Source organism: Limanda limanda, chromosome 20 (genome assembly GCF_963576545.1).
Source record: "Limanda limanda chromosome 20, fLimLim1.1, whole genome shotgun sequence".
NCBI lineage: Eukaryota > Metazoa > Chordata > Actinopteri > Pleuronectiformes > Pleuronectidae > Limanda > Limanda limanda.
The window spans coordinates 2,369,945-2,397,883 of NC_083655.1; the positions used below are offsets into that span (position 1 = coordinate 2,369,945).

At 43.8% G+C, this 27,939-nt stretch overlaps 5 protein-coding genes across 5 annotated transcripts in view; all 5 read left to right on the forward strand.

Moving 5' to 3' along the window:
* Positions 1-7,835, forward strand: part of LOC133026842 (rho GTPase-activating protein 21) — a 36,717-nt gene extending 28,882 nt beyond the window's left edge. Inside the window, exons 19-23 of the mRNA XM_061093821.1 lie at positions 60-185; positions 270-311; positions 498-603; positions 3,344-3,375; positions 5,030-7,835. Coding sequence (XP_060949804.1) covers positions 60-185; positions 270-311; positions 498-603; positions 3,344-3,375; positions 5,030-6,769 — 2,046 coding nt within the window. The 3' untranslated portion in view covers positions 6,770-7,835. The remainder of the gene's footprint in view (positions 1-59; positions 186-269; positions 312-497; positions 604-3,343; positions 3,376-5,029) is intronic.
* A 3,440-nt stretch (positions 7,836-11,275) lies between these two features.
* apodb (apolipoprotein Db) lies at positions 11,276-12,506 on the forward strand. The gene is made up of 4 exons (XM_061094191.1): positions 11,276-11,386; positions 11,491-11,612; positions 11,762-11,847; positions 12,274-12,506. The coding sequence occupies exons 1-4, from the start codon at positions 11,276-11,278 to the stop codon at positions 12,504-12,506; spliced, it is 552 nt and encodes a 183-aa protein (XP_060950174.1).
* Positions 12,507-13,801: 1,295 nt separating this feature from the next.
* otos (otospiralin) lies at positions 13,802-15,398 on the forward strand. Its single transcript, XM_061093443.1, has 3 exons — positions 13,802-13,856; positions 14,228-14,251; positions 15,211-15,398. Exons 1-3 carry the CDS (start codon positions 13,802-13,804, stop codon positions 15,396-15,398), a joined length of 267 nt encoding a protein of 88 aa, XP_060949426.1.
* An 862-nt stretch (positions 15,399-16,260) lies between these two features.
* On the forward strand, positions 16,261-20,439 carry cops9 (COP9 signalosome subunit 9). The gene is made up of 3 exons (XM_061093999.1): positions 16,261-16,428; positions 17,159-17,231; positions 19,448-20,439. Exons 1-3 carry the CDS (start codon positions 16,366-16,368, stop codon positions 19,483-19,485), a joined length of 174 nt encoding a protein of 57 aa, XP_060949982.1. The 5' UTR covers positions 16,261-16,365; the 3' UTR covers positions 19,486-20,439.
* Positions 20,440-22,619: 2,180 nt separating this feature from the next.
* and1 (actinodin1) lies at positions 22,620-27,242 on the forward strand. Its single transcript, XM_061094259.1, has 6 exons — positions 22,620-22,692; positions 24,663-24,808; positions 25,198-25,602; positions 25,798-26,052; positions 26,196-26,405; positions 26,607-27,242. The coding sequence occupies exons 1-6, from the start codon at positions 22,620-22,622 to the stop codon at positions 27,240-27,242; spliced, it is 1,725 nt and encodes a 574-aa protein (XP_060950242.1).
* Positions 27,243-27,939: the final 697 nt, after the last annotated feature.

Here is a 27,939-nt window from a genome sequence, read left to right on the forward strand (position 1 = left end):
AACATTAGTCTTAATAGAGGATCTAGAATTTGCTTTAAACTACATTTCTTGGGTTTAAGATGGAGCCGAGGAACCTGGCCATCGTGTTTGGTCCGACTCTGGTGCGGACCACCGAGGACAACATGACTCACATGGTCACACACATGCCCGACCAGTACAAGATCGTAGAGACCCTCATTCAGAATGTGAGAACCACACGTTTCCGATCACTGATCTCCTCGCTTATAAACACAAAAACCCTAACGTCTCGTGTTTTATTTTGCTTCTAGTACAACTGGTTTTTCACTGAAGAGGGAAATACAGAACCAGTGGTGGGTACAGGCGTCACTGCCATGATACAAACTCTTCCTTCTGCTTTTAGACTTAACTTTGTTATCATCAAATCAATTCAAAATGATTCATATATCTAGCGAGAGTTCGTTCTAAGCACGTGAGACACAAACAGTTCATCCACACACAGAAACCCAAACCTGATGCCTTCCCTTTGCCTCCTGCAGCCTGTGTTCTACGAGATGAGCGCCGTGCAGTCCCAGCCGATCCCCAACATCGACCACCTGCTCACCAACATCGGGCGCACGGCCGCCTCCCAGGGGGAAGTCTCAGGTAACGCGCCGCCTCTGGCAGAACGACTCTGTGGTGGGTGAACCTTCCTCTGTCCTGTCTCTGCTGCTCGCTCTGGTCCCAGGAGGCCGCTGGTGTTTTAACTACGACTTACGGATGTGTGTGATAACGCTGCTTCTTCCTTAAGTCCAAGCTTCCCCCCTCTTTTGCTTCTTTGGCTGTTGCCACTAGATAGAAATGTCTATGGCTAACCGTGAGTCCAAACGCTGTGTGGGTCCGAGCGGACGATTTATCTGCGTCTCTCCAGGGACGAGATAAATTGTCACGTTTTTCATTTGCTTTAGGCAGCTTTCTGCAGTGTTTTATAAAGACTTAGCATTCTTTTCTTAATTCGATCGTCTCTCTGACCATTAATAACTCGTTAGGATCAGACTCCACGACTCGGCTTTGCCCCCTCCCCCCCCCCGTTATCCCGCCCACTGTTGCACTAATACGGCATGTTCTTTCCCACGTCACAAAGTAGATGTTTTTACAGTGAAAGGCGACCTCTGATTCCTCTGTCTCTAGTGAGGCTCTGTCGGGTGTCCTAAAGGCTTTCCCAGCATTCACACATACTGATCTTGACACAGGCCAAGTGGGAGGAGTCTATCACACCATGATGTCACTGATGGACTCTGTAATGTCCGTGATGGACAGCTGGAACTGTAGGAAGAAGGAGGATTGTTGCCCCCAGTGTAGCTGCCTAGTCTGCAGGAACCCGCAGTTCTTTTAAAGCACAGGAAAAAGCCAAAGAGAAAGACAAGAGAAAAAGGAAAAAGTGGTAAAAGCAAAGACGGCGTGCGGAAGGCGAGGGGAACGGAGGCGGCGTCACGGTACGGTACGGTGTCCGCTGTTGTCTGTCAGAGTTTCCCCAACACGGGCCGGTGCTCCTGTCTGAAGCTCTCCGCTGTCTCTCCTCACTGTCCTGCAAGCTCGCCACCTGGAGGGAGAGCATGGTATGGTTTCCTACGTCACCACGTCCGTGTGCACCTGCATATTGTGCCATCGTGTGTATTGCAAGGGGTGTATAGGGGGGCTTGGCTATGTCACACAATCAGAAAAACAAATTTGGAGTCCGAACCTGAGGAGGTTTTCAGGACCATTACAGAGCAGGTGAGGACTGAAGGCAGGTTTCAGGTTTCTCATGTAGTGTCTCATGTAGTAGCCCCTCTGTGACCCCCCTGTCACTTCGCTTCGACCCTCTTGGTTTCCTCCATCGCCGTCTCTGTCGTCACCATGTCATTGTGTTGTCACGGTAACACTCATGTCACCACCACCACCACCACCGCGCACTGCTCCATTAAAATCAGCTGAAGGGCGTCTGTGGGGTTGGGAATCGAACGCCAGGATAATTATGTTTTAAAGCCGAACTTATGCCGATATTAAGGAGTAAAACAAATTTGAATATAGATTTATTGGCTGATTGGATATATTTTTCAACTCTTATCACAAATTATTGTAATTGTGGCTTAATATTATACAGTTGGACCATTAACTTACTTATTACAAATACCTTAATCTTTAACTCAAAACAATATTAATAATAAGCTCTATTTACTTGGCACAGGTAAAGTTACAAGAAGCTTTACGAGCTTTAAGGCAGACAATAGGAAACAATTCAAACACCGAGATCATTCTAATTTTAAAGCCGAACTGATGCCGATATTAAGGAGTAAAAAAAAATGTGAATATAGATTTATCGGCTGATTGGATATATTTTTAAACTCTTATGACAAATTAATGTAATTGAGGCTTAATATTATAGAGTTGGACCATTAACTTGTAACTAGTGAAGTAAATCTTTAAGACAAAACAATTTTAATAATAAACTTTATTTACTTGGCACAGGTACAGTTACAAGAAGCTTTACGAGTTCATGAAAATTTGAAGGCAAACAACAGGAAACAATTCAAAGCAATTTGTAGATCAAATAGCAAATACAAAAATGTTACGGATGAGTTAAACAAGATAGAATAAAACGATTTAAATATTCTGTAAGATCAGAACTAAAAGAAAGCAAAACAATCAAAATGTGCATTAAATTTAAATATAAAGATAAATGTACGTGGGCTGTTTTATCCTATGGTATTTTCTTACTGCTCTTTAAACTTGTGGGAGTCAGAAGATAAATCTCAAAGATCACTAGATTATAATTTTTTCAATTTAGCTTTTTGTCCTTGTGAATAGTTTCATCTCCCGGTTCCGCTAAGAAACATTCAAATAAAACAATCTGAGAAATCAAAAAGGAAAACATGTTTATTCATCAGCAAACATAGTAATTAAGAAAATCCGTTTTTTGACACATTTAAAGTAGCTTCTCTCTCCGTGGTTTCTCGTCTGTACGTCAGGGTTCTGCTGCGTGTGTGTGTCCTCGTGTTGCATGGCACGTGACCTGCTCCGCTGTCCAGTGTATTTGTTGTGGTCACGGCTGAAGTTGCACTCAGTGTCACCGACACACGGGAACATACGTGTGCTGTTGGAGTCGGGACAGAACGCCACACGCCTGGTAGCCGTGGCCCTGAGTGTAACCTAGAGCTCACCTGTCCCCGTGTGCAGCATGGCCCGTTGTCTGCTCGTGTCGTCCTCCATCTCGTCTGTTGTGCGTTTTGTTTCCCACCAAACAACCTGCTTCCCCTCATCCACTTTTCCTTTTCTCCTCCCTCATCACATTCACGTGTTGCTCCACATGCGTGTGTGTCTGTGTCGTATCTGACGTGTTCCCTCTCTTCTCTTTCTCCTGCAGATTCACCGAACAGTGACTCGGCGAAATCAAAGGTGAGTGTGTGTGTGTGTCTGGTGAGAAGCTCTGAGGCCTCGGGTAGAGTAGGATGAAGGGAGGTAGGTGTCTTCACCTCCGCTCAGGATCAGGTCAACGTACGTCAGCGTAGAGTTGAGTTAAAAAATCGATTTTCTTAACATATTTTGGTCGTATTTGTGTTATAATTTTCTTATTTATGGTTAAACTGTAAAATATCAAATTACAATTACATTTTTTTGCCATAAGGGTTTGACAACGACATCATATGAATCATTATTCAATGTTTTTACCGTATCAGAACGTTTTGAATCCCTAATATCTGCCTTGGTATCAGGCTCTAAATAATCTGCATGGCACAATACCACTAAGACAACAGGAAGTTTAGTTTAGTGAGTCCAACACGCTCCTGCACAACCAGCTTCATGCCTTTTAAAGCCAATAAATATTCCTGCTTAGCAACAACAGACCTAATGCTCCAAGCTGCAAAATCTGAGAAAAGACAGAAACCTCCTGCTCTGCTGCTGCTGCGTGGCTGCTTCTCTCCAGCTTCACCACGACCGAGCTCAGGCTGCTGCTGCTTCACCGCCGGCATGGAAACAATAATGTGCTTCCTGTTAATGTCACTCGCTAATGTTCCTCTCTCTGTCCACCTCTCTGGTTTGTGGTGCTTCATGGGAGCAGGTGGAGTACAGATTTCAGTTTCCAGGCAGGGGTGAAGGGTTCTTCTTCTTCTCGACCTGATTAGGGTTGCAAAATTCCGGGAATATTCAAAGTTGGAAACTTTCCATGGGAATTAACGGGAATTAACGGGAATATACTGGAATTAACGGGAATTAACGGGAATATACGGGAATTAACGGTAATAAACTAGAAATGTTGTAGGTAACTTGTACTAACTGTATTTACCTTGTCATATACAGACATAAATATAAACATTTTGTTGTGTCATAGGCTGATTTGAGTCCTGAGGAAACTTTGGGCACTTGACTATATGCTTCTGCATCGTTGTGTCATTCTTAACATAGGTCTTTGCACAGTATTTGCAAATGTACACAGCCTTTCCTTCTACATTGGATGAGGTGAAATGTCTCCACACATGAGAGAGTGCACGTGGCATTGTTCTGTAGAATAAGATGAGAAAAAAGTTTGTAAAAAAACACAAATGCAATGCCAGAGATATAAATAGTTAGCCAAACAATTGGAATAGTCTGTAAACATATTTTACAATTGATGGATAAATGAATGGAAATAGGCTAGATGAACAGATGAACAATTCTCAATCAGCATGCTAATATATTTTCCCCAGTAATATCATGGAAACTTACCTGACTAGTCCTTCACTCTACAGCAGGCCTCAATAGCCCTGCTGTAGAGTGAAGGATGCTGGGAGTTATCTGTGCATGTGATGGAAGAATGCACAGCGGAGGGTTGAAACTCAACGTTCCATACATCTTTAAAATAGAGTTTTGAATCATGTTTTTATTGCTCAGCGTTTAATTTGCGTAGTTTTTTTTTTTTTCAAAATTCCCAAAATTCCCGAGCTTAATATTCCCGTGGAAAGTTTCCGGAAAGTTTCCAGAAATTTACCGGAAACTTTCCGCCCCTTTGCAACCCTAGACCTTATTGCATTGCACCTTCTCATCATGTGTCCCTCTCTCCTCCTCCTCTCAGGGCTCCTGGGGCTCCGGGAAGGACCGAGAGCTCCTGGTCTCCTCCATCTTTGCTGCAGCCAGCCGCAAAAGAAAGAAGTCAAAGGAGAAGCCGCAGCCGAGCAGCTCCGATGACGACCTGGACGCCGTGTTCCCCAAGAAGGAGCTCGCTGGCCTGAAGCCCAACCACCACCTGCAGGCCGAGGCCGCGGGCGAGAGCCGGCCCCACGCCAAGCAGCCGGCGCCGGCCGAGGACAGGAAGGAGAACGGGAGGAGTGTGGAGCTGGTGCCCAAAGCCAAGAGGGAGCACAGGAACTCCTTGTTCCTGAAGGAGAAGACCCCTCCTCGCCACTCGTCTTCGTCCATCTCGTCTCCGATCCTCAGCGGCTCGCCGACCCTCAGCCGCCAGGCCCCCCCCCGGGGGAAGTCCTCCCTGTCGGACCCTCCGTCCCAGCTGGACGAGAACACCTCGGACCTCGGGACCATGAGCTCGGGAGCGTCGGCGCCGCGGTCCAGACCCAAGAAGTGGTCCGGAGGAGCCCCCCCCGACCTGCCCCCGGGAGTGTGCACGGGGCAGGGAGGAGGGGCCGGGGCGTCCGCCGGTGCAGAGGTGAGCTCCATCACCTCGGACTACTCCACCACCTCCTCCATCACCTTCCTGACCGGCGCCGAGTCCAGTGCGCTCAGCCCGGAGCTGCCGGGCGGCGAGGAGGCCGACGACGAGCGCAGCGAGCTCATCAGCGAGGGCCGGCCCATGGAGACGGACAGCGAGAGCGACTTCCCGGTGTTCGCCCCGGGGGGGGGCAGCTGCCAGTCCACGCCGCGCCAGGAGCAGAGTCAGGAGAAGGTGGAGGCCAGAGAGGCGGCTGACGGAGGCGTGGGGGTCAAACTGGAAGCTCGCCGCCTGTTCCCGTCGCACCGGATGATCGAGTGCGACACGCTCTCCAGACGCTGGTCGCTGAGGCAGAAGACCGACAGCGAGTCGTCCATGGAGGGCGTGGCCGGGGGCGGGAGGTCGGAGTCCTCCACCCGCTTGTCTCGGGTCCTGGAGGTGATGAAGAAAGGCCGGTCCACCAGCAGCCTCAGCTCGTCTTCACGCAGCGAGTCGGAGCGCGCCGAGCCGGCGTGGCACCTGAAGATCACCGAGCGGCTGAAGCTCCGGATCCGAACGTCCGCCGACGACATGTTCGCTCAGAAGAACCGAGCTCCGGACGCTCGGAGCAAGAAGAAGAACATCCGGCGGCGCCACACCCTGGGGGGGCAGAGAGACTTTGCAGAGCTGGCGGTCATCAACGACTGGCGGGAGCAGGGCGGCGTGGACAAGGTGGCCGACCTCTCGCTGCTGGACCACCTGAAACCCAGGTGCTCCTCCGAGGACTTCTCCGTCCGGGACTGGATCTCCAGGGAGCGCTGCCGCGGCTCCGAGCCGGGCGTGGCGCCGGGCGTGAAGCCGGGCGTGGCACCGGGCGTGGCGTCGGGCGTGGCTCCGGGCGTGGCGCCGGGCGTGGCGCTCGCACCCCGAGCCGTGCCCGAGGACGATCCCTCAGAAGCTCCGGCCGTCGCTCCTGAATCACCACCGTTGCCGCTGACTCCTCCTCCTCCTCCTTTTGCCGCCGCCCCGGACGCTCAGCCGCCGGCGGGGGAGCAGGTGAACGGGGGGGGGCTGCAGGTGAAGAGCAAAGCGTCGCTCGGGGGGGAAGCCCACCCTCACAAACTCTCCGGAGCACAAGTGGTCCGCTCGCGGTTCTACCAGTACCTGTGAGGACGGAACAGAATGAATGAGTGAATGAGCGAATGTGGATATTTGAGCGAAGGTTACTGCACAATATTTTTTCTACAAAGTAAACTTTATGTATCTACTGTACATACTGTGTATAGGCCTACATGATTGTTCCTGGAGTGAAGCTGAAGAGATGTTTATGTGTATTTCCACTGACTCGTCGGCCGTACTGGAAAACAAGACACGGAAAGAAGAGAAACACTTTTTCCTCCTGAACTGGACTCACCACAGAATGTGAGTTTCCCGTCCAGGTGACGTTCAAGAGACGGAATCGAACTCTCGTTTCGCAGCACTAATGAAAAACGGTTACTATAGAAACGCAGGAGGAAACCCTTTAGAAATAAGGAATCTCGGTTCAGTTCTTCCTCTTATAAACGGTATGAAGAATGTATTACTCGCTCCTTTTTGTTTTTTTTTGGACTAACACTAGTTGCTTGTGACAATATTGTCATTTTTTAAAAAAACGACGTGTGTGTATTTGTTTTGTTTTCGCCTGAACTTGAAGTTTGTGCTTTCTGAGCTGTGGGAAGTTTGTGGGTTTTTTTCACAGCACGGTCACAACAGCCAGATATTAGCTCGGAGGGTTATTATAGTTTTATCAAATAAAGACTGAAAAAAAACATTAACGAAAAAATACTGTTACTATAGTATGTAATGCTCGGTGCAGTAGTTTTTTAATTTCCAAACTTTGTCAAGATATAGTCCAAAAGAAAACTTTTTACATGTGTTTTTATCTCGAAAAAGGAAAAAGTGCCTCTTTTTGTTTTCTTTTTTAACAGTTTTTACCAACAAAAGTTTCGGAGGAGAATATTTCACATTCCACAGGTTTTCTGTTTCTTCCCGTTCCAGCTCATCTCTAGTTCAGTTCCGTGTTTGTTTCTCTTCACCTTCACTTGTTGTTTCACGTGCAGTTCAAATGCGTTTTTCAAAACCCGGGAGGAAAAGGACAACAAAAAAAAAAAAAAGAAAGGAACTGCATGAGACAATGTTTGGTGAACATCTGGCCTGTGTACAGCAGAACATGGTGCGATGCCCCCCCCGCAACAAACACTGGAAATAAATAATCTTTATTAGAGTCTCACTGTCTGTTTGCTCTCATTGGTTCACACACCAGCAACATCTGGGAAGAAGAATACGGAAACATTTCCAAAATACACAGACGCTTTTATTTTACTGATGCATGAAGTAATAGGAAAGTAAACATGCTCATAAATAAATGTAACCCAGATCTCCTGGGCCTGACTTCGTAAACACATAAAAAATGAATATGATCTCGAAGAATATTTGAAACGAATCTTATCTTTTGTTTAAATTCCTCTAATTAATATTAAAGACCACCACAACTGTTTTAAAAGTCAAAACCTTCACAGGTGTTTATTTACAATATGAAACAAATGAAATTGTTGTGAGCTCCTCTCTCAGGAAGTAAAATATTTACAGAATAAAATAAATGCACAACAGTTATATGAAATGTAACTGAGGAATCTTCTCAAATGCACAAAATAAAATATAGGGTCTCTTTAAATTGTTTAAACCGTTCCTATGGATTCTTAATTTACCCTTTAAGTCACTAACAAGGTTAAATAAAATCTTTATATCTCTTATATTTATTACATTTTATCCCGTATTTATCCTTATTTTAACTGCTATTTTTTAATAATATGAACTTATCTAATTATCAGGAACTTTCTCTTTTAATACAACATTTGTTATGCTATTTTGAGATTAATTTTATGCACTGTATCCTAGTGATTTTTATACAGGGCTACATAAATAATAAAGTTTAAATGAATGCAGAGCTTTCTAGTATTTGCATCATCTGGAATTATAAGAAATACAATTTAATTTTCAAGACACAACTGTGTCACAAGTAGCGTTGCAAAGGGGCGGAAACTTTCCGGAAACTTTCCATGGGAAGTTTAGCTCGGGAATTTTGTGCCCAAAGTTTCCTCAGGGCTCAAATCAGCCTATAACAAAACTAAATGTTTATATTTATGTCTGTATAGGACAAGGTAAATACAGTTAGTATAAATTACCCACAACATTTCTCGTTAATTCCCGTATATTCCCGTTTATTCCCATGGAAAGTTTATATTCCTGGAATTTTGCAACCCTAGTCACAAGGTTCTGGGAACATAGAAACAATTATGCAGGAATGCAAATTAAACTATATTTTACATTTGTATATCTTTTATGACAGTTATGATATCTAATGCTGAGGGTTCTGCTGTAAAACAAAACAAATATAGCTAGAATATAATTAAATAAAAAATATTAATGGTAAAGGTTTTAAAGAAAGATTGTACATTAGTAAACATTACAGTTTTCTTAATGAGGACATTACACATTTTAAAGACAGCTGCTAATAATGTTCTACAATATATTTGGTTTTAATTTGGCGCCATCTAGTGGAAATTCAAGAGTTTAGATTTAAATCCGAATATTTTAAAATCAAATTGTAACAAAAAACTTTTAAACTGACTAAACTTTGTCCTGATCTGCTTCCCACACAATTATTCAAATCTAGAATTCTGTAACTTGAGTCTGCAAGTTCACTATCGTGTGTGTGTCCGTGTGTGTGTGTGTGTGTGTGTGTGAGAATGTGCACATGATGACAATTATCTAATAAGCTGAAGCGTCCTATCGGTGTGACACAGCATGATGTCACTCCCACTGTGTGTGTGTGTGTGTGTGTGTGTGTGTGTGTGTGTGTGAGAGCTGCTGATATAACTGAGCGTCTGAGAGTTTCCAGCTCAACCTCAGTGCGAAGCAGCTTCAGAGCCACACCTGACAACTGGACGACTTCAACACGGACACACACACACACGGACACACACAAGGACAAACACACACACACAAGGACAAACACACACACACTAACCGGAGGTAAGAAATATTTATTTATGGGGATTATTCTAACCTGCAGCTCGTCTTTAAAAACGAAATATTCTCAGTATTCATGACTTCACTTGTTTTCCACCTGGTTTCATCCTCTGTTGTTGTAAATTAATATTTGAATTAACTGCATGAACAACTACAGATGTTTCTTTGAAATGAAAGACTGAAACTCTAAGGTTGAGTTGTTGTGGTGAGACTCTGAGGATAAGCAGACTGACCTGAATGCAGCTGTTATGTGAAACCAGGAGAACAGGTGTGGTGACATGTGACCTGTGGAGACAAAACATGACAAATTGTGTTCTTACTTTGCAATGAACTCTGTACAACTAGTTCTATTCATACACGGACAATAGAAGCTGAAATGTAAATAATCTCAAGAATGTAAATGTAGCAGCTCGACGTCCTCGAGGCTCCACAGAGGAACTCTGTTCAGATCCTTAAAACCTTTAAAATGAAGTTAGAACCAAAACACTTCATCTATTCAGGCTTTACACACAACTACACTTAAAACTGAAGGAATATAAATGATTATTATTCTCTGAGAGTTTAGTGGTGATCTTTAATTGGAACATTTTAAAAATTGGTAATTAGGTAACTAGAAATATATGGACTTGAGCCAATTTTCGCTTTCCCTTACAGATCTTTAGGGATTTATCGACAGATATTAGGTTCCTTAATATTCTTTAATGATTCTATGAACTAGATTCCGAGGTTTTTTACATTCAGAAGTTTCAAAAGTTTCAACTCAAAAGAAACTAAACTGTGACACGACAAACTTGAATTACACTCAGTCGAGGACAGGACTCCACCGAGGCCCAACTTCCTGAAAACCACATTTAAATTCAAGATTTTCAATGTTTTTATTTGGATCTGCACCAAATTGCAAACACTCTTTTAACATAAGGAGTTAGGACGTTTCCAACATTTTAGTTTTTCTCTCAGAGAGTAAAGTTAACCAAAAATCCTGGATCTTCATCAAAGTTTAATGGCAATAATATGACTTAGCTAAAAACAAACAAACAGACAGAATAACTCCCTTGTGGAGAAAACAACGCAGAAAAGACGTGTTAATGTTGAAGTTTTAAGTAAAAAAAAGCTTTTTCTTAGTTCAAGTTCTGTATATTTGCTTGTATTTGTGTTTTCTTCTTATTTATAATAATGTTAATGATTTATAATTTGCCATAGTGGTTTGTTAACGACACCTTAGGAATCACTGACAGGTTTAATATCAGTATATTACATGATAATATTATTCTTGGCTTCAGCCCCAGATATCCGTATCGTTCTGGTTGTTATAAAATCAATTTTTTCTTGACACATCAACCAGACTCCTTTGATTTCCATTTAATATCTGTAATAATAACAATTCTCTGTAAATATTTCCATCCCTAATTATATTATATCAAATATATTAACAGGAGATATTGAAATAAATCAGTTTCTGTAACAAAGAAGATTTTAACTCTCACGTTTCTTCATTTTCTGATTTACATCTTGTGCAGTGGCACTGTTCATACACTAGGGGGCCCTGCTGCAGGTTAGTTTCATAAACATGACGTCAACACATTCTTCTTTGCTCCTGAAGGAAACATGTCTTCCCTCTACCTCCTCCTGCTGCTGCTCCCCCTGGCGGCAGCTCAGACGTTTCACTGGGGTCCCTGCCCCACACCCCCAGTTCAGCCCGCATTCAACCTCCAGCAGGTGACCCAGATATTAACAAATATTATGTATATACAAAAACATGGTTTAGATACTCTATGTATATATAAACACACAGTTATAATACCTAATGTCTGTATTAACAGTATCTGGGGAGATGGTACGAGATGGAGAAGCTTCCGGCTTCATTTGAAAGAGGAAAGTGCATCGAAGCAAATTATTCTCTGAGGAAAGATGGAACCATCCGGGTGCTCAACTCCCAGTTCGAGTGAGTTCATATCACAAGTTCTGTGTACAAATACACAGAGAACTTTATCACAGTATTGAATTGGACCCAAAGCTGCATCTTAACCTATTTTTAATTAAACCTAATATTTCGTTTAACAAAGATTCTCCATCTGTCTCTGTGTGTCTCAGTCGGAACAAGACGAGGACGGGCGAGGGGACAGCGGTGGTTCGAGACCCGAGAGAAGCAGCCAAGCTGGGAGTCAGCTTCTCCTACTGTGAGAACTTGTCTTCTTCCTCTTGTTTTTACGTCTGGAGAAATCGAGTGATTTAAGAATAAATACAGATAGAAAATCAGATGATTCAGGTTCTTCGTGGTTGAGATCATCGGAGTTCAGGCTGGTTAAAGACACACAAACCTAGAATGACAACGTTATGGCCGATATATGACACATCAGCATCTCTTTATTTGTAGGAAAACAATGAGCTCGTCTGTCTGAGTCTGTGGAAGCTTCACATCAGTTCTCACTTCTTGCTTGTGGATGTAGATTTTAAAATTGAAACTATGATGAGTTCTCTTTGAAGAAACCTTACGACGCCCAAATAGCACGAAACAAACTCATCCATCTTTCATCTTGTGCAGTCGAACCTCCTTCAAAGATTCTCACCATCGTCTTCTCTCCCTCTGTGACCTTTGCCCCCAGTCTCTCCCTACAGCCCGTACTGGGTTCTGTCCACCGACTACAGCGGCTTCACCGTCGTGTACTCGTGCAACGACTTCTTCCGCGTGTTCCACGTGGACTTCGCCTGGATCCTCACCCGCTCGCGCTTCCCGCCCCGGGAGACGGTGCAGAACGCCAAAGACCTGATGACCAGAGAGGGAATCGACCTGAGCGGGATGAAGCCCACAGATCAGACCGGCTGCAAAGACAATTGATGGAGACGTTGAATGAAAGTGATCTGCAGTGTGTGTATATGTTTTTCATATATTTTTATATCTTAATTCTGTATTAGCTGCTCAAGAATTTAAAGATGAAACTGATAAACTCACATTAACTCCTCTGCCTGTTTCTCATGGTTTTGTTTATGTAGTGATGTTAACACACTCATATGAATATATTGTTTTTCATACTGCAGATGTGAATCTTACATAATTTACAAGAATGTTTTCTTTATTGAATCAACCAATGAAATAAGCTTTGTTTTTAAAAATAAAGATTTATTAATTCATCTGTTCTTGATTCTCATGGTCTGATTTTACAAAGACGTACAACATTCAGGTGATTATCCTCACGAGCAAAGATAAAGACATGAAGTTTAAAACCTTTCATTATTAATTAACCTGTAGAAGAGAAAACAGCAACTTTTTGGTATTGTCCTTATTTAAATGTTATATTATTGTCTGTTAAATGAGATGATCCAAACTCCTTTACTAAATAATAACATGTATTTGTATAGCACTTGTCTTCACAAAGTTACAAAGTGATTCACAGGAGATACAATACAATTAAATATACAATACATACATTTACATGTATACACAGCCAGATTCTGTTTTATCTACTTACTTGTTTTTATTTAAAAGTCTTAAAGTCTCAGCTGACACTACAATTCTCCTGAAACAGTTTTTATCTGCATGAGTCCTGCTGAATAAACCACAAATACTGTAAATACATGAAATACACAAAGTTTAAAGGGTTCGTACAGAAGTTACCTCAGGGACATAAAAACACTTCACATACATGTATATCATACTAAGTGGTGTTGAGTTAAAGATGTTGGTTACGACAAATCAAGTCTTGTAATGTGACACTAAAATGTGTGTGTGTGTGTATATGTGTCCTCCTCTGCTGAACCCCCCAACACACACACCACAGACCACAGTGGACCAGCGGAGGATCAGCAGCACGTCTCTGCACAGCTTCACAAACCAGTTACAGGTAAAACATCTGCACAATTTGATTTTTAACAGAAAAACTGTTATATTTTAATATCTATATGATGCTGGTTCTTTAATTCTTTCACCATTTGAGTATTTGAATTTAATTTTAGAATTTTAGACTAAACAATAGAGCATTTTTTCTGCTCTGTGTGTCCTGCACCAGATGGGTCAAAAGCAGAGGACAAGTTTCCCTCAATTGCATGAGTGTGTCTGTGCATGTGTTTGGGATAAATAAATATATATCTTGTATCTATCTTGATGCACTTTTTTGTTTCCTTACAGGAGTAAAGATGAAGCTGTTGGTCTGGATCAGTCTCCTCTGCCTCTGCATCTGTTATTTCACAGGTGAGTTCCGTGAAAAACTTCTAATTCTGTCAAGATCTGAATCTAACTACAATTTATTTCATTTACACGGAAATATCAAGTTGAGGTTAAGAAGTTAGACCGAGTTGGATTTATGTTCGTACAGATGTTTTGTAAACGGCTTTAAATCCTGGATGATTCTCCCAGATGTGACAGTGTTGCATTGACTGAATGTGTACAAAGAGGAGTCTGTGTGTGTGTGTGTGATAATATTTGAGCAGGGATGCTGTGCTCCTCTGGGAGAAAGCTCAGTTTTCCGGTTTGCGGACCTGAATCCCGTCTTTGTGACTGAAAATCCCTGGAATGCTCGGGAATGTTAATTTTCCTCTCTCTCTCTTTCCTCCTCTCCACAGAGGCCAGAGTCATCCCTGAAGGAGGTAACTGTACACAAATAACATATTTTTCTTTTTAGACTCATTCACCACCAAACCAAAAATGTTATATATATTAATTTATGTTATTTAGTCAAAGCCAAACAGACAATCCAAAATGTCAGCTAAATATATCAGTAAGAAACTTTCTGAGTAACTTAAACAGGATGAAAACAGTAAACTAATAATGGTCCAAAATCAAAGTTGGGAGGACACTGTCCCTCTGTGCTTTCACTCCACTTCTGTCTCTGGTAAACATGAAATCTATCACTATCAGTCAAACCTCCGCTCGATGCGACATTCCTCACCCTCGTGTTGCTCCATCTCTCAGGAGAGATTCTACCTGAGGATTCCTCTCTCAACAGAAGGGACAGTTATCAGAAGCAGAAGCTCAGTCATCAGTTCTTATCGGAGGCCTTTGACACAGTGAACCAACGTATCTGATCTGATGTGAGCCTCTCATGCAATGTGTTTGATTTGAATCCGTATCTATACGAGCTGATGCCTCCTGCTGTGTTCTTGCACCATTTGGCTTCTCCATCCCAGCACACAAGGCATCCCAGTGTTAGAAACCAAGATTTTACTGTTTTAAACTAAATAGCAGCTTTTATATATCAAGTATTGTGTTCGAATATTTTTTAACACTCAGGTTTTTGACAAACAACGTTGTAAAACTGCTCAAAAAGGCTGAAACATTCCACAACAGAGGCCATGTGAGCCCAGGACACAGGCAGAGGTTCTATAGTATGTTTAACACTTTGTTTTCCAGGTGTGGTTCACATTCCCCTGAGAGGAAAAACTTGTTCTTCATGTCTTTATCTTTAGACAAAGTATGATCGTCTCTTTGTATAATAGACCGCCGAACCCGAGGAGCTTTAGAGAAACTAGATATCAACATATCATCATTGAATAACCGGAGGAATGTGATTATATGTTTTATAACAGTGACTGTGCTTGTTATGTAGTCCCGTACGACGAGCCACCAGCTGTTCCCTACTGGCCCTACTCCACCTCCGACTTCTGGAACTACATTGAATACTTCAAATCCATCGGCGCCTACAACCACATCAACGAGATGGCCCGCGCCTTCTTCGCCCACCAGCCGCTCGGAGACACCCTGGGATACGAGACCAACGCAGGACATGAGCACTGAGGACGGGGACGGATGGATGTACCAGATCAGAGTAGTTATGAAGGAATGCATCTCTTAACTTCACCGAAAGGAAATGAGCAAGAGAAGAAATGAAAAATAGAAAATGGTAGCATGTAAGATACTTTCCCTTATTATAACACAATGTGTTATTATAGCAAACAAGTAGAATTCAGAGGTAGTAGAGAAGGAAGACTTGTACAAATGTACTGTTTAATATCTTCATGTATTATGACACAAATAAACATTATTGAAGTATCTAAGGAGTGCTTTGAGTTTCATTTCATCATTAATAATATTAAAATGAATTATTTCCTCTGTACTTCTATACGAAATAGATATACAAAATATGCAAATGCTAATACACAGAAATATCATGTTGAGGTTAAGACATTAGACCGAACTGGATTTATGTTCGTACAGATGTTTAGTAAACAGCTTTAAATCCTGGATGATTCTCCCAGATATGAGAGTGTTGCATTGACTGAATGTGTACAAAGAGGAGACTGTGTGTGTGTGTGTACTTGTGTGTGTGTGTGTGTGTGTGATAATATTTGAGCAGGGATGCTGTGCTCCTCTGGGAGAAAGCTCAGTTTTCCGGTTTGTAAAATGTAAATATACAATAGAGGGATTGGATATATAATAGTAAACTTAATTTTGATTTAATTATCTATTTGTACTTTTTGGAATTGTTGCATTATATAGCTGTTGTTTTATTCACCAGTATTACTGTTATTAAAATAAGATAAAGTATAAATATGCTGAATTCAGATATTTTTTATTGCCACAGTGCGCTAATGAGAGAGCGGAACCTTCGCAACACACCTTTGGCAACAGCCGGACACAGTTTAGCGTTGCACCACATTTGTTTTGTTTACGGATGCCGGGAAGCTAACTTAGCTTAGCCACACACTAACCTCCACAGTGTGTTTTTAAAACGCAGCAGCGGATTCGTTGCGATTAAAACAAAATGAAACCTGCGGTGGACGAGATGTTTCCCGAGGGAGCGGGTCCGTACGTGGATCTGGACGAGGTTCGTGGATTAGCTCCCGGCTAATGCTACCTAGCTCCCGGCTAATGCTACCTAGCTCCCTAATGTCTTAATCCACTCAGGAAGGGAAACGATTTTCATTTATGTAAAAATAATCCTCCAGTATTTCCGGATGTTCGTCCTTTGTGCAGCTGAGGCAGAAGATCAGAGACACTTTACATGTTTGTGGTTTAATGTTTGTTTTGTTTTTATTTTATTTTATTGTAAAAAACATAAACCACCTTCATCACTGTCAAATTAAAGAAAAATAAAGACAACATGTTCTCATTTAATCACAGATACAGAGGACACATCGTTGAATTTAAAAGTTTCCTTTTCCAACTGAAATAAATCCCAGAGACAATTTAATGAGGATTAAGCTGCCATTTTATTTCCCTTTTCTATCATTTTAAACCCTCATTCATTGTGTTTAATTCTGCAGCTGAAATATAGTTTCATTAATTAAGTAATTAATGGAAAATATCATAAAAATGTCAGAGACCAGAAAGTTCACTTACATCATAATAATCAGAGAATAATAATAAATCCTCTGATCTGCAGACGTTTGACAGTTTGACTTGAATTAAGCCGGAAGTGATTTATTGATCATGACGTCACCTGCTGATTGTTTGTCTTTCAACCTGTGGATTGTTGTTGTTTGTTTGTTTGTTTGTTTTTGTTTGTGCGCTTTGCTTTGTGTCACATAACCTGTTGTCCTGGTGCATGTTCACAGGCAGGGGGCAGCAGCGGTCTGCTAATGGACCTGGCAGCCAATGAAAAGGCAGTTCACTCTGATTTCTTTAATGGTAACACACACACACGCAGACATACACACACACACAAAACATAAATCCTAATTGATCTGGCACTTTTCTCTACTGTGAAAATGAAACTCATGAATTAATATATATTTCCTGAATCGTATTATGACAAAAAAGTAAGTCAAAGATGCAAAAAAAGACTCATTTCCCTCTTTAATTATCGAATCCGATAAAGACGTGTAAGCAAAGTTTGGCCAACAAGCTGAAGTTTGTAACTAGACACTCAGGAGTTCGAATGTTTGTGTTTACACGTGTTCTAACATGAACTCATCTAAATTAAAAACTACGTTCCCTTTAATTAAAAGCTGGCTAACACACAGAGAACCCTTATTATTTGGTTATTTAAAGCTTTTAACCTAAAGCCAAACTTAAATTAAAACACAACCAAGTCGAAGCTGAACAATTCAAAACACATTTAAATCAAACCTCAGACTATTAGAATAATCCTTTAACCACTAATTAGACTTATGTTCTTACGGAGCAGATATTCAGAGTATTTGAATATTGTTTCATTAATGTAAAAAAGGTAAAAGGGTGAAAGCAGATTAGTCAGGAGCTGCGTGGAAACTGGAGCTTCGGTGTGTAAGCACATTATTCAGTTTTCTTGCTTTAACCGCATCGTCTCCTCAAATTAACCCTTAAAAAAAAATCCACTCGTTCCCCAGTAAACACCAGTGAATGTGCTGGAACACACAAAAAACCACAGAGCTAATCTGTTTTCTGTCTTGCAGCGTTGGCTGCGGGCAAAAACAAATTCTGTCTCAGCAGCACATGACCCAGAAAGAAAAGAGCTGATTGTTAAAAAGAGAGGAATGAAAGAGGAGGTGGAAAACAGGGAGGGAGGAAAGGAGTTGAGGAGAAGACGGTAAAGTGGGTTTATAGCTGCTGTAAGACTGAAACCCAGCAGGACACCTCGCCAGTCAGCTGCTTTCACACACACACACACACACACACACACACACACACACACACACACACACACACACACACACACACACACACACACACACACACACACACACACACACACACACACACACACACACACACACACACACACACACACACACACACACACACACACACACACACACACAGTCTGCAGTCTGTCATGTGGGTTGTTAACGTTGATAAAAGAGACATTTGGGGGATTTTTAGCCAGGGACACCAACTGGGACCTGAAGTGTTGTAACACCAGGTTTCATTCACGAATAAACTCCGGTAGTTCCCAAACAAACCATCAGAGGAGAACACACACTGGTTTACACCGAGTTAACGGTTCAATAACATTTCACTGAGTTCACAACCAGAATCTAATCAAGTGATCAAATCAGAAAACTTTGTCAAAGAAGTGAGACACAAACTTTAACAGATCTTCTTTATGTTCAGATCTCAAAATGTCAGGTTTTAAATCTCTCACACACTAATCAATACGAGGAGGATATGGTTGAATCAGTGTTTCTCCTCTGCACCCGAAGCAAACTTTATTAAAAAAGTTTTGGTTTTGTGATGTGCACAAAGACTTATGCTTTCAAACACACATAATAACTTCATTCTAAAGATCTTATCACCTGTACAGATCATTCAATGGACTTAAATTTGTTGTATTATGTTATATTTTTCATTCAGGGGGCTGCAAGGGCTGCAACTTACAATTCTTTCCATTATTTATTCATTTGTCTAGTAGTCCATTATTATTTTTTTGTATAATTGACCAGTTTTTAACCCAAAAATGTCAGCAAAACACATCTCAAAGTGTAAATTGACTTAATATGACACCCAAAGATATTAAATATGAAAATATCATAGGAGAGAACAACCTCGGCTATTTCCTGTTTTCAATTGTTCTTTTATTTGTGTCACCATTATTTGTTTGTCCTGTGATCAGAAGAATTGTCTCAGTTCGAGTCCTCGATACTTTGAAATGTGTCCACATCATGTCTGCAGTAAAAGTAAAAGTATAAATAAACTAAAGTAAAAGTAAAATAAGTTTTCACCATGCAGTGAATGTAGTTGTAGAGAAGTTTAATTTGATCGAAGCTCAGCAGCTGAAGTGAGAAAAGGTGGAATAAGAATGTGGGAGTTCTGGGAAACAGCTGGACTGATTCCAACCCTGTTCTCTTCCTCTCTTTCCCTCTTCCTCTCTTTCCCTCTTCCTCTCTTTTCTCTCCTTCTCCTCCTCCTCTGTTCTCCACCTGCAGATTTCGAGGATCTTTTCGATGACGATGACCTTCAGTGACGACACTTCACCCGAACACCCGCGGGATCCTGTATATAAAGAAAAAACATTTGTGTAGATTTCTAAATAGGAGCTTTGTCTTATTTGTACAGCCCCCCCACCTCCTCCTCCTCCTCCTCCTCCTCCTCCTCCTCCTCCTCCTACATGCCAGGCACCTCCTTACAGAAAATAAAGTCTTTTTGGTTTTACAAAAAAAAAAAGAAGAAAGGAAAGAGGACGAGCTGTCGTGGTGAACCAGGTGTCTACGCTGAATTCTAAGAATCCCACACATTCCGGCTCCAGAGAAAATTATGAGTATGGTTTTGTGCGCCGTCGTGTTCGAATCTGCTCGGGAGCTGGATTGTAGGTTTGCTGGCTCCGCCGAACACCTGTTTGCAAACGTAATTACACACGAGTTACAGTGTTAACATGACCAATGAATGTGGAGCACGACGGGACAGGACGGGGGGGGGCGGCGGACGATGTGGAAACGCCCTCAAAAGGAGAGAGAAACTGAAGGAGCACTAGTGAAGTCAAATATCATTAATAAGGGAAATGGAAACGCTCCGATTTGACTTAGTTTAAAAAGTGGGAGACACAATGTGGAAATGAAACACACAACTGATTCCACACACACTCGACCAAGCTGCTGTAATCAGCTCCTGCAGGATCAGCTGGAGGAGCTGGACCAGGTCCGAGCTCTGTGCAGGTCACACACTCACACTGTGGAAACACATTTCTTTATGCAGCCGACTTCGTGTTAAAACATTAAGAGAGATCTACTCCAAAGAAGGTGTGGGGGGGGAGGCCCTGGATACTGGTACCTCTTCATGTGGGAAATGGTTGGTAGCTTGTTAGCTTTCGACTAATCAGGTTTTAAAAAAAGTAAGTCTGTAAGTCTCTGGTGTATTTTTCTTTAACTGGCAAATAATTATATTTTAAATTAATGACAAATAAACAAATATATGAAATGAAGTTAATGTGTTGAAACTTATTTTGTTCATGAACGTGTAATTGTCGAGTTTTCAGGAGCTTTAAGGATTCGAACTGATCACAAACAAGATGCTGAACAGTCCCAAAGGTGCACGATAATAAAGTTACATTTAAAAACCAATGTTCTTATAGTCCAGGCAAAGTAGCCCATTTTGGAGCCAAAAATAGAAGTAATTGTAAAAGAATTTTTTTCAGCATAGATTATTTCTATGAGGTGTCCAGAACAACATACTAAAAGTCCTAAGAAATCCTAGTTGAGGAAATATGTTTAATTCTCATCAATGTGCCAATAAGGCAACAATACACCCCAAAAAGACAATTTTTTTCCTTTACTCCTATCAAAATGAAACTTTACACAATGAAAGTAACCATGAAACGTAACATTTTTTGTATTACAAGTTTCTTTGAAAATGAATTTATGTATGTATTTGTAATACATTTGAATGGTGTTTGCCTATGCAAATTAGGACATATTCAATAAGTGTGGAGCTCATGTGCTTGTCAAATTCATTTCAAAAGAAACTTGTTATACAAAAAATGTTACGTTTCATGGTTACTTTCATTGTGTAACGTTTTATTTTGATTGGAGTAAAGGAAAAAAATAGTCTTTTTGGGGTGTGTTGTTGCCGGGCCTTATTGGCACATTGATGAGAATTAAACATATTTCCTCAACTAGGATTTCTTAGGACTTCTAGTATGTTGTTCTGGACACCTCATAGAAATGATCTATGATGAAAAAAATTCTTTTACAATTAGTCGGTCGTAAAACGCTACTTTGCCTGGACTATTAGAAAACTAAATCACTTGAAGGTGTAAAACAGTTTCTCCACCGACTCTAACTGAATCACAGACGTATCCACTCACATGTATTGATGTTGCATCAGTCGCAGCGACAGAATCCCTGCGTGTGTGTGTGTGTGTGTTACAAGGCTGGCATGTCCCAACACAGTTAAAAGTGAGGAGGAAACTGTAGATTATCAAATTCCTCATGTGTAGACCAGCTGTCCCTGTGTGCGTGTGTGTGTGTGTGTGTGTGTGTTCAGTTTGGACAGAAGCTGTGGTTTGGCCTCATGTCTGAATGTGCCTATGTGGCAGCTCAGCGCCCCTTCATTAGTTCCTCATGTTTTCTTTCTCCGTCTCTTTTGTCTTCCGATGTTTTTCTGCCTCTCGAGTCTCTGACGCTTCTTCAAACCACGTCCAGGTTTCACTTTCCAACTTCCAAAGAGACTCGTGTTTGAAACCATGTTTGTCAAATTACATAATAATACATAAAGCATCACTTAAGACAACTTCTTCTACCGTTTCTCCACGTCTCCATCTCTACTTCAAGCCCTTCCACCCCACCCTCTCTCTTTTCCTGCGCTTAATTACGGTGCCTGCGATTGGTGCAGAATCACAGGAAGTTGCAGCCAATCAGGAGCCGTGTTGAGGTGGCCCTTGACCCCCTCAGGTGGTGCGTGTGTGTGTGCGTTTCCCTGCCCGAGTGTTAACGGATGTGTGTGTGTGTGTGTGTACGTCAGGCGATGACGGGCTCGGTTTAAAACCATCCGGGATCCCGTTGTCAGGTCAGTCTGACAGAAGGGCCACAGGGACGGGGTGCACCAGGAACCTCCACAACACACACACACACAAACACACACACTTAGTGGACCTGTTGTCTCTCTGGAGTCCACATCTGGATCTGCACACATCCACGCTGAGAAGATAACCACAGGTAAGACCCCTAAACTAACCTCTGCTACCTCTGTGTTTATTTACCTGATTCAAGTTCAGGTTGAAGTTTGGCTGCTGGACGACACCTGGTTCAGGTTTTACGATGACTCAGCAGCCAGGGGCCGTGTGGCAGCGTGTTTGTTTAGAGCCTCCTGAGTTACAGAGTTCAGCTCAGAGCTGCAGGGGTCACTTCATCGGCTCTGCAGGAGAAAACCAGCTCAGGTCTGAGGTCTGAAGAGGACGTTTAACACCTTCCAACAGGGATTCATAGGTTTTGTAGCTTTCTCTGTATTCATGCAGGACGTGTTTAGATCGATCATCCACGATTTTCCTTTGTAAATCAAGATTTTAAGGCTCAAAAGCAACTGAGTGGATTGTTTTTGGAGGTGAAATCATTCTTTTTGTGACGCTGGTGTTTTGCAGGAGAGGAGGAGGTGTGAGAAGAAGTCATGGCTGGACGGAGGAGAAGCAGTTTCTTGGGCGTGTTCGTCACCGCTGCGCTGGCTGTGGTGCTGCTGCCCGGTGAGTTCACTACACACATCATATAATAAAGTAACACTAAGGTCAGAATGTCAAGTATCTATGGAGGGATACAATCACATTGTACATTACGTCCTGTATGTAAATGGCTGGTTTGATTACGTAATCAGAAGTGAAAGAAGAATCACCAAAATGGTATATTTCATAAAGTCCGAGTGAAAGTCCGGCATTAAAATCAAATCCGTCAGAGCCAAATAAAGCAAGTGGGTCTTATTCTTTTAAATGTAAAACCTTGAGTTATCAAATAAAACGAGATTATTAAAAAAGTATCTTCTTCCTCCTTCACTCCTCTTTTCTTTTCTTCCTCAGAATCTCTCTCCTTACTCCCTGTTTATAATAGTTTTATGGTCTGTATTCTTCTGTTTCCTGCCTGCTCCTTCCATCTCTTCACCGGCTTCATGTTCATCTCAAGGTCTCGTTCCTCTGAGCTCAGGGTTGAACTGGAGAGTTGAAGGTGTTCTATCCCTTCTCCGGTTCATGGTCATGGACTCACTCTGTGTTAAACGTGGTCGTAACTCAACTCAGCTTCACGTGTATCATCACTGTGATGTTCATATATCATCACCTGACAGGTTATTCCTCCAACATCTGTTTCCACCTTCCTCTCATAACATGACTCAACGTATTCACATCTCAACCCTCCCCCCCTTTTTAAAATCGTTTTAAAAAATTGCAGTGTCCTGTCCGATAGTGAACTGGGGAAAACATTAAGGGTGGGGGGGTTGGGGGGGGTGTTCTCCTTTCATCGTTCCTGCTCCTGTAAAAAAAAATGATTACCTGTCAGCATCACCTCCTCCTCTGCCCTCTTGAAGCGCTGCTGTTTCCAGATGTGCCAGCCTCTCTTTTACAGGCTCGTAAAAAAACAACACAGCGGATACACTGAGGCAGCATCACTTAGCAGACCCCCCCTCCCACCCCCCCGCCCCCCCAACCACCACCTCCTGCACCACCCCGGGTCACCTTCACATTCATTCTTTGCAGATTCCTACTTTTTGCTCCTGTGCACTTCACATCTCCACGACTCCTCCGTCAGAGATCATCAAAACTCTTTTAGATGTTTTTTCCTCATAACCCTGAATTATCCCTCCATGGATCTCCGGTCATCTGTTCCCTTCTTCCTCCCTCTCCTCCTCTTCCTCTCCCTCTGTAAGGCATTAACACCTTCTCCCTGCAGAGATGAAACAAGCTGGCTCCGCTGCTCCCCATGTGGTCAAACGGCAGCAAACACACACACACGTACACATGTGCACGGCTGCAGACACACAAAGTGCACACGCAGCTCTTTGAGGGCCCAGCGGGGGGGGCCATGTTACAGGCTCACCTATAAAAATCTACAAAGAGCTGCTGTCGCCCGGCGCCGCAGGCGGAGCTAATTACCTCCGCCCTGTTTAATGAATGATATCTGTCTGTGAGGGCTCCGGCTTTAATGTCATATTATCACTTCTGTATTCGAGACACGTTTCAAAAGTCACTTGTCGCGTCTCAATTTCAGCTTCAGCAACTTCTGTTGTTTTTGTTTTTCTCTGCAGCGTTCCTGTCTGCTGGACCAATCGGGCTAAAGGTCAAAGGAGATGGTAGATATGAGGTTTTTTTACCGAAGCACAAACATGGAAAAGCAGTGTCGAGGCTGAAGGGATAAACTCAGTCAGTGGAGCTTGTTTCTAGAAGTGCACAGTGTCAATCTGCCTGAGGCGAAAGACGTACAAGTTGTTATGAAATATTCCCAGTTACACTGAGATCCATCACCTCACTTCACTGTAGCATCAACTCTTCACCTCATGATGGATATGTCATATCTCATAGAGACTCTTAATGATATATAACAAGTTTGAGTCCTTGAATATCTTGTTACAAACTCTAGAAGTCACAGGAACAAGTCCTTGGATTTGATGACTGAGTGGGTTTGGAAGCTCTGGGCTCAGCAGTGTTTTTGAATTCTCTCCGGCCCTCAGAGGGGGAGAGTCTGGAGGAGAGAGCGACGGCTGCAGCGTCACAGCGGAGTCTGGTCCGCAGCCGCAGGAACATCAGCTGGTACAAGCAGCACTCCGACTTCTGGAACTGGTACAAGTTCTTCACCGACAACGGCAACCAGGAGGCAGTGAGTAAACACATGATACACGAAGAACACCCGTTTGTTATCTGGACATTTACTTTGTTTAATAATAAGTCTTTAAGTTACACATGAAATAAAACACATTTTTTGGGGGCGTAATCATGCTAACACTTATGAAAACACATCCTCCTTGTCAGGGGTATTGACTTTCAAGTGTTTTTAGTGATTTGACTCGTTTACGCTGATGTTTTCAAATCTTTCCTCCATGAAAACCTATTCAACAAAATCCCCATGATGCCTGAGACATGTAACAGTCTGATTTCAAGCCTATAAAAGTAATTTGCTGCTAAAACGAGTCAGGGTGGAGCATCACTTCACAGCTTGTGCTCTCTGCTGTTAAACCCTCCCCCCCCCCTTCCGCTTCCTGCTCCCAGGTTCACGAGATGGACCGCATCTACCTGGCCTACCTCCAGAACAAGAACCGGGCCGAGGGCCGTCGCTCCTACAAGGCCTACCTGCGCCACCTAGGGGACATCTACAAGTCCTGCGCAGACTCCGACGACCCCGAATGCGTGTCCTCCTACACCGCCCGGCCCAAACCAGAGACCCCCAAGCCTGCACCGGTAAAGACCTGTGACCCCACCAAGGACACCTACTGCCTGTACGCTGCTCTGCTCCAGGGCAAGAGTCCCTACCAGCCCCTGGTTCTCCCAGCAGAAGCCCCGGCTCCAGCACCTGTCAAGGCCCCGGCGCCGATGTACGTCCGCTCTGCTCCGGCTAAGGACCCCCAGTCCGGGTACCAGTACTACGCTCCATCCACAACACCTTTCCTCTCCAAGGTAAGAGATTAGATGTTGTTTTTCGTTATGCAAACTACTGAATTAAAGACAGAAGATCTGCTGCACAGATTGTCTTAGTTATCCTACAAATTCCTTCATATCCCATCAGAATTATATGACAGATAAAAAGAGCTTCTGCCTCCAGCCTTTAACGGAACCACTGGCCCACACCTGTCTCTGTTTTTCCTGCTCCAGGAGCAGAAGGCCGAGCTGCTGAGGATCTGCGCCTCTGAGGACGTGGAGTGTCTGCAGTACCACCTGAGAGCCGCCTACGGGTACAAGCCCTCCGCCGGGCCCGTGCCGTCCTACGCCCACCTGGGCTGTGATCCCAAGAAAGACCCCACCTGCAAACCCAAGCTGGTGCAGAAAGCCCCCTCCGGCGTCTACCTGCAGTACCCCAACTGCGACCCGGTCAGGGATCCGGCCTGCGCCTACGCAGCCTCCCTCGTGGTACGTTTGCTTTATGTCTTTATTTACTACAACGCTGTGACTATCATGATGTAAGAGGGTCTCTCTCTCTCTCTCTCTCTCTCTCTCTCTCTCTCTCTCTCTCTCTCTCTCTCTCTCTCGCTCTCTCTCTCTCTCTCCTCTAGGCCGCCCGTGCTCCTAAACAACCTGCCCCTGCCGGCCCTGGATCCTGCAACCCTCTCTACGAAGAGGGCTGCAACCCCCTGAGCGCCACCAGATTCGCCACCCCCCCCCAGGCGTACAAAAGCGACGAGGCAGACGAAGCCGCCGCCATCCGTGCCGCGCCTCAGGCTGAGCAGAGCAGCGACCCCTACGCCATGTTCAGGGACGCTTACGCTCAGGCGAACAGAGGAGCCGATCCCTACGCCATGTACCGCCAGGGTCCAGCTTCTGCTCCAGCTGCTCCTCAGGCCAACGACCCATATGCTCTTATTCGCCGCTACATGGCCCAAGCTCAACAGAATGACCCCCGTTCTCCACGCATGGAGGCGGCTCCAGAGTCCAACCCCAACGATCCCTTCACCGCGATCCGCGAGGCGGCGGCCGCCATGCATCGCCGCGCTCCTTCCAACCCCAGGCAGCAGGTCCCGTTCTCCAACCCCGGTTATGAGGAGCCTGCCCGCGAGGAGCGCCACCCGCTGGGCCCCCCAGGTAAGACCAAGGAGGGCTACGAATGCTTCATCGGCTACGACCGCGACTGCTTCCCGGTGAAGCCCGCCGAGCCGCGCTCCGGAGTCCACCGCCACCTGCCCTACCCGGCCGAGGCCTACGAGCCGCACCTGAACGCCGACGGCACCCGGAGCGGCGTCATGGAGCCGTCCAACCCCGACTGCGACCCCGAGTACGACCGGGACTGCCGCCTGCGTCGCTACGAGCCCGAGCAGCGCCAAGCCGAGGCCCAGCCCGAGCAGCACGCCGAGGAGGACCACAGCCAGGGGGCGGCAGAGAGGGAGCATCAGCCAGAGGAGCAGGAGCAGTACGAGGCGGAGCCCTACCAGAGCGGCCAGGAGGAGCCTCACGTGTCCTACCCCCAGATGTCCTACCCTCAGATGTCCTACCCCCAGATGTCCCAGGGCATCCCGAGCCTGCAGGACATCCTGAGGCTCTACGCAGACCAGAGCCCGGAGCAGGACGAGCGCCGAGCTTACGCAGGCGACTACCGCAAGAAATAAACACGCTAACACACTCGTGCGTGCAGACGGACATGAATACAAGGGCCCGTGCGTTCTTGTAGCTTCGCCCATGACCGCCTCACGCAGTGCACAGCCAGTCCAGACTGGACCAGATAAGGGACACATGAGAAGTCTATGGACCCAGTGAGCGAGCACATGCACGTGCATCCACACGAAGCTTCCAGCTGTTCGGAGCCAATCAGGAAGCTGAGGGAGTTCCAGCAACGTTTTCATCTCTGTAGCTGCTTCACATCTGTTGCTTTGCTCTGTTTTTTTCCAGCTTCCACCTCAAACCTCCTCAGTTCACTCGAATGTGTGACAACGCTCGGCTTTGCTTCTCTTTCTATGCATCTCACTTTTTTAAAAATTGTGTTTGTCGCCTGTTTTTGTCAGTGATGGATTATGTAAAGTTTTTTTTTCATTTTGAATGTTCTAATAAAAAAATTAAAAGCTCTAGAAAGCGGTTTTTGGCATTTGATTTATTGAATCTTGACATTTGACTCAACTCTTTTGACTTATAATCTGTCCGGTCCACTGATACAACATTTCACTCACAAAGATTTGAACATTTAGTCTCATTTGTGAATGAAAAGTCCGAAAGGTCGTTCATATTTTTATTAGATCTCATTTTTCCAGACTCCTCCAGTTTGTATTGATGTTTTACTGCTTTCACTTTAAATTCCTCAAATCTAATTTC

Excerpts from the sequence above, each read along its gene's own strand:
- apodb (XM_061094191.1), top strand. The coding sequence starts at position 11,276 with ATGTCTTCCCTCTACCTCCTCCTGCTGCTGCTCCCCCTGGCGGCAGCT. Across the intron at positions 11,613-11,761 it reads GTGCTCAACTCCCAGTTCGA|TCGGAACAAGACGAGGACGG; the intron begins GTGAGTTCATAT and ends TGTGTGTCTCAG. Across the intron at positions 11,848-12,273 it reads GGGAGTCAGCTTCTCCTACT|TCTCTCCCTACAGCCCGTAC; the intron begins GTGAGAACTTGT and ends CTTTGCCCCCAG.
- otos (XM_061093443.1), top strand. The coding sequence starts at position 13,802 with ATGAAGCTGTTGGTCTGGATCAGTCTCCTCTGCCTCTGCATCTGTTAT. Across the intron at positions 13,857-14,227 it reads CTGCATCTGTTATTTCACAG|AGGCCAGAGTCATCCCTGAA; the intron begins GTGAGTTCCGTG and ends TCCTCTCCACAG. Across the intron at positions 14,252-15,210 it reads CAGAGTCATCCCTGAAGGAG|TCCCGTACGACGAGCCACCA; the intron begins GTAACTGTACAC and ends CTTGTTATGTAG.
- cops9 (XM_061093999.1), top strand. The coding sequence starts at position 16,366 with ATGAAACCTGCGGTGGACGAGATGTTTCCCGAGGGAGCGGGTCCGTAC. Across the intron at positions 16,429-17,158 it reads CGTACGTGGATCTGGACGAG|GCAGGGGGCAGCAGCGGTCT; the intron begins GTTCGTGGATTA and ends GCATGTTCACAG. Across the intron at positions 17,232-19,447 it reads TCACTCTGATTTCTTTAATG|ATTTCGAGGATCTTTTCGAT; the intron begins GTAACACACACA and ends CTCCACCTGCAG.
- and1 (XM_061094259.1), top strand. The coding sequence starts at position 22,620 with ATGGCTGGACGGAGGAGAAGCAGTTTCTTGGGCGTGTTCGTCACCGCT. Across the intron at positions 22,693-24,662 it reads GGCTGTGGTGCTGCTGCCCG|AGGGGGAGAGTCTGGAGGAG; the intron begins GTGAGTTCACTA and ends TCCGGCCCTCAG. Across the intron at positions 25,603-25,797 it reads CAACACCTTTCCTCTCCAAG|GAGCAGAAGGCCGAGCTGCT; the intron begins GTAAGAGATTAG and ends TTCCTGCTCCAG.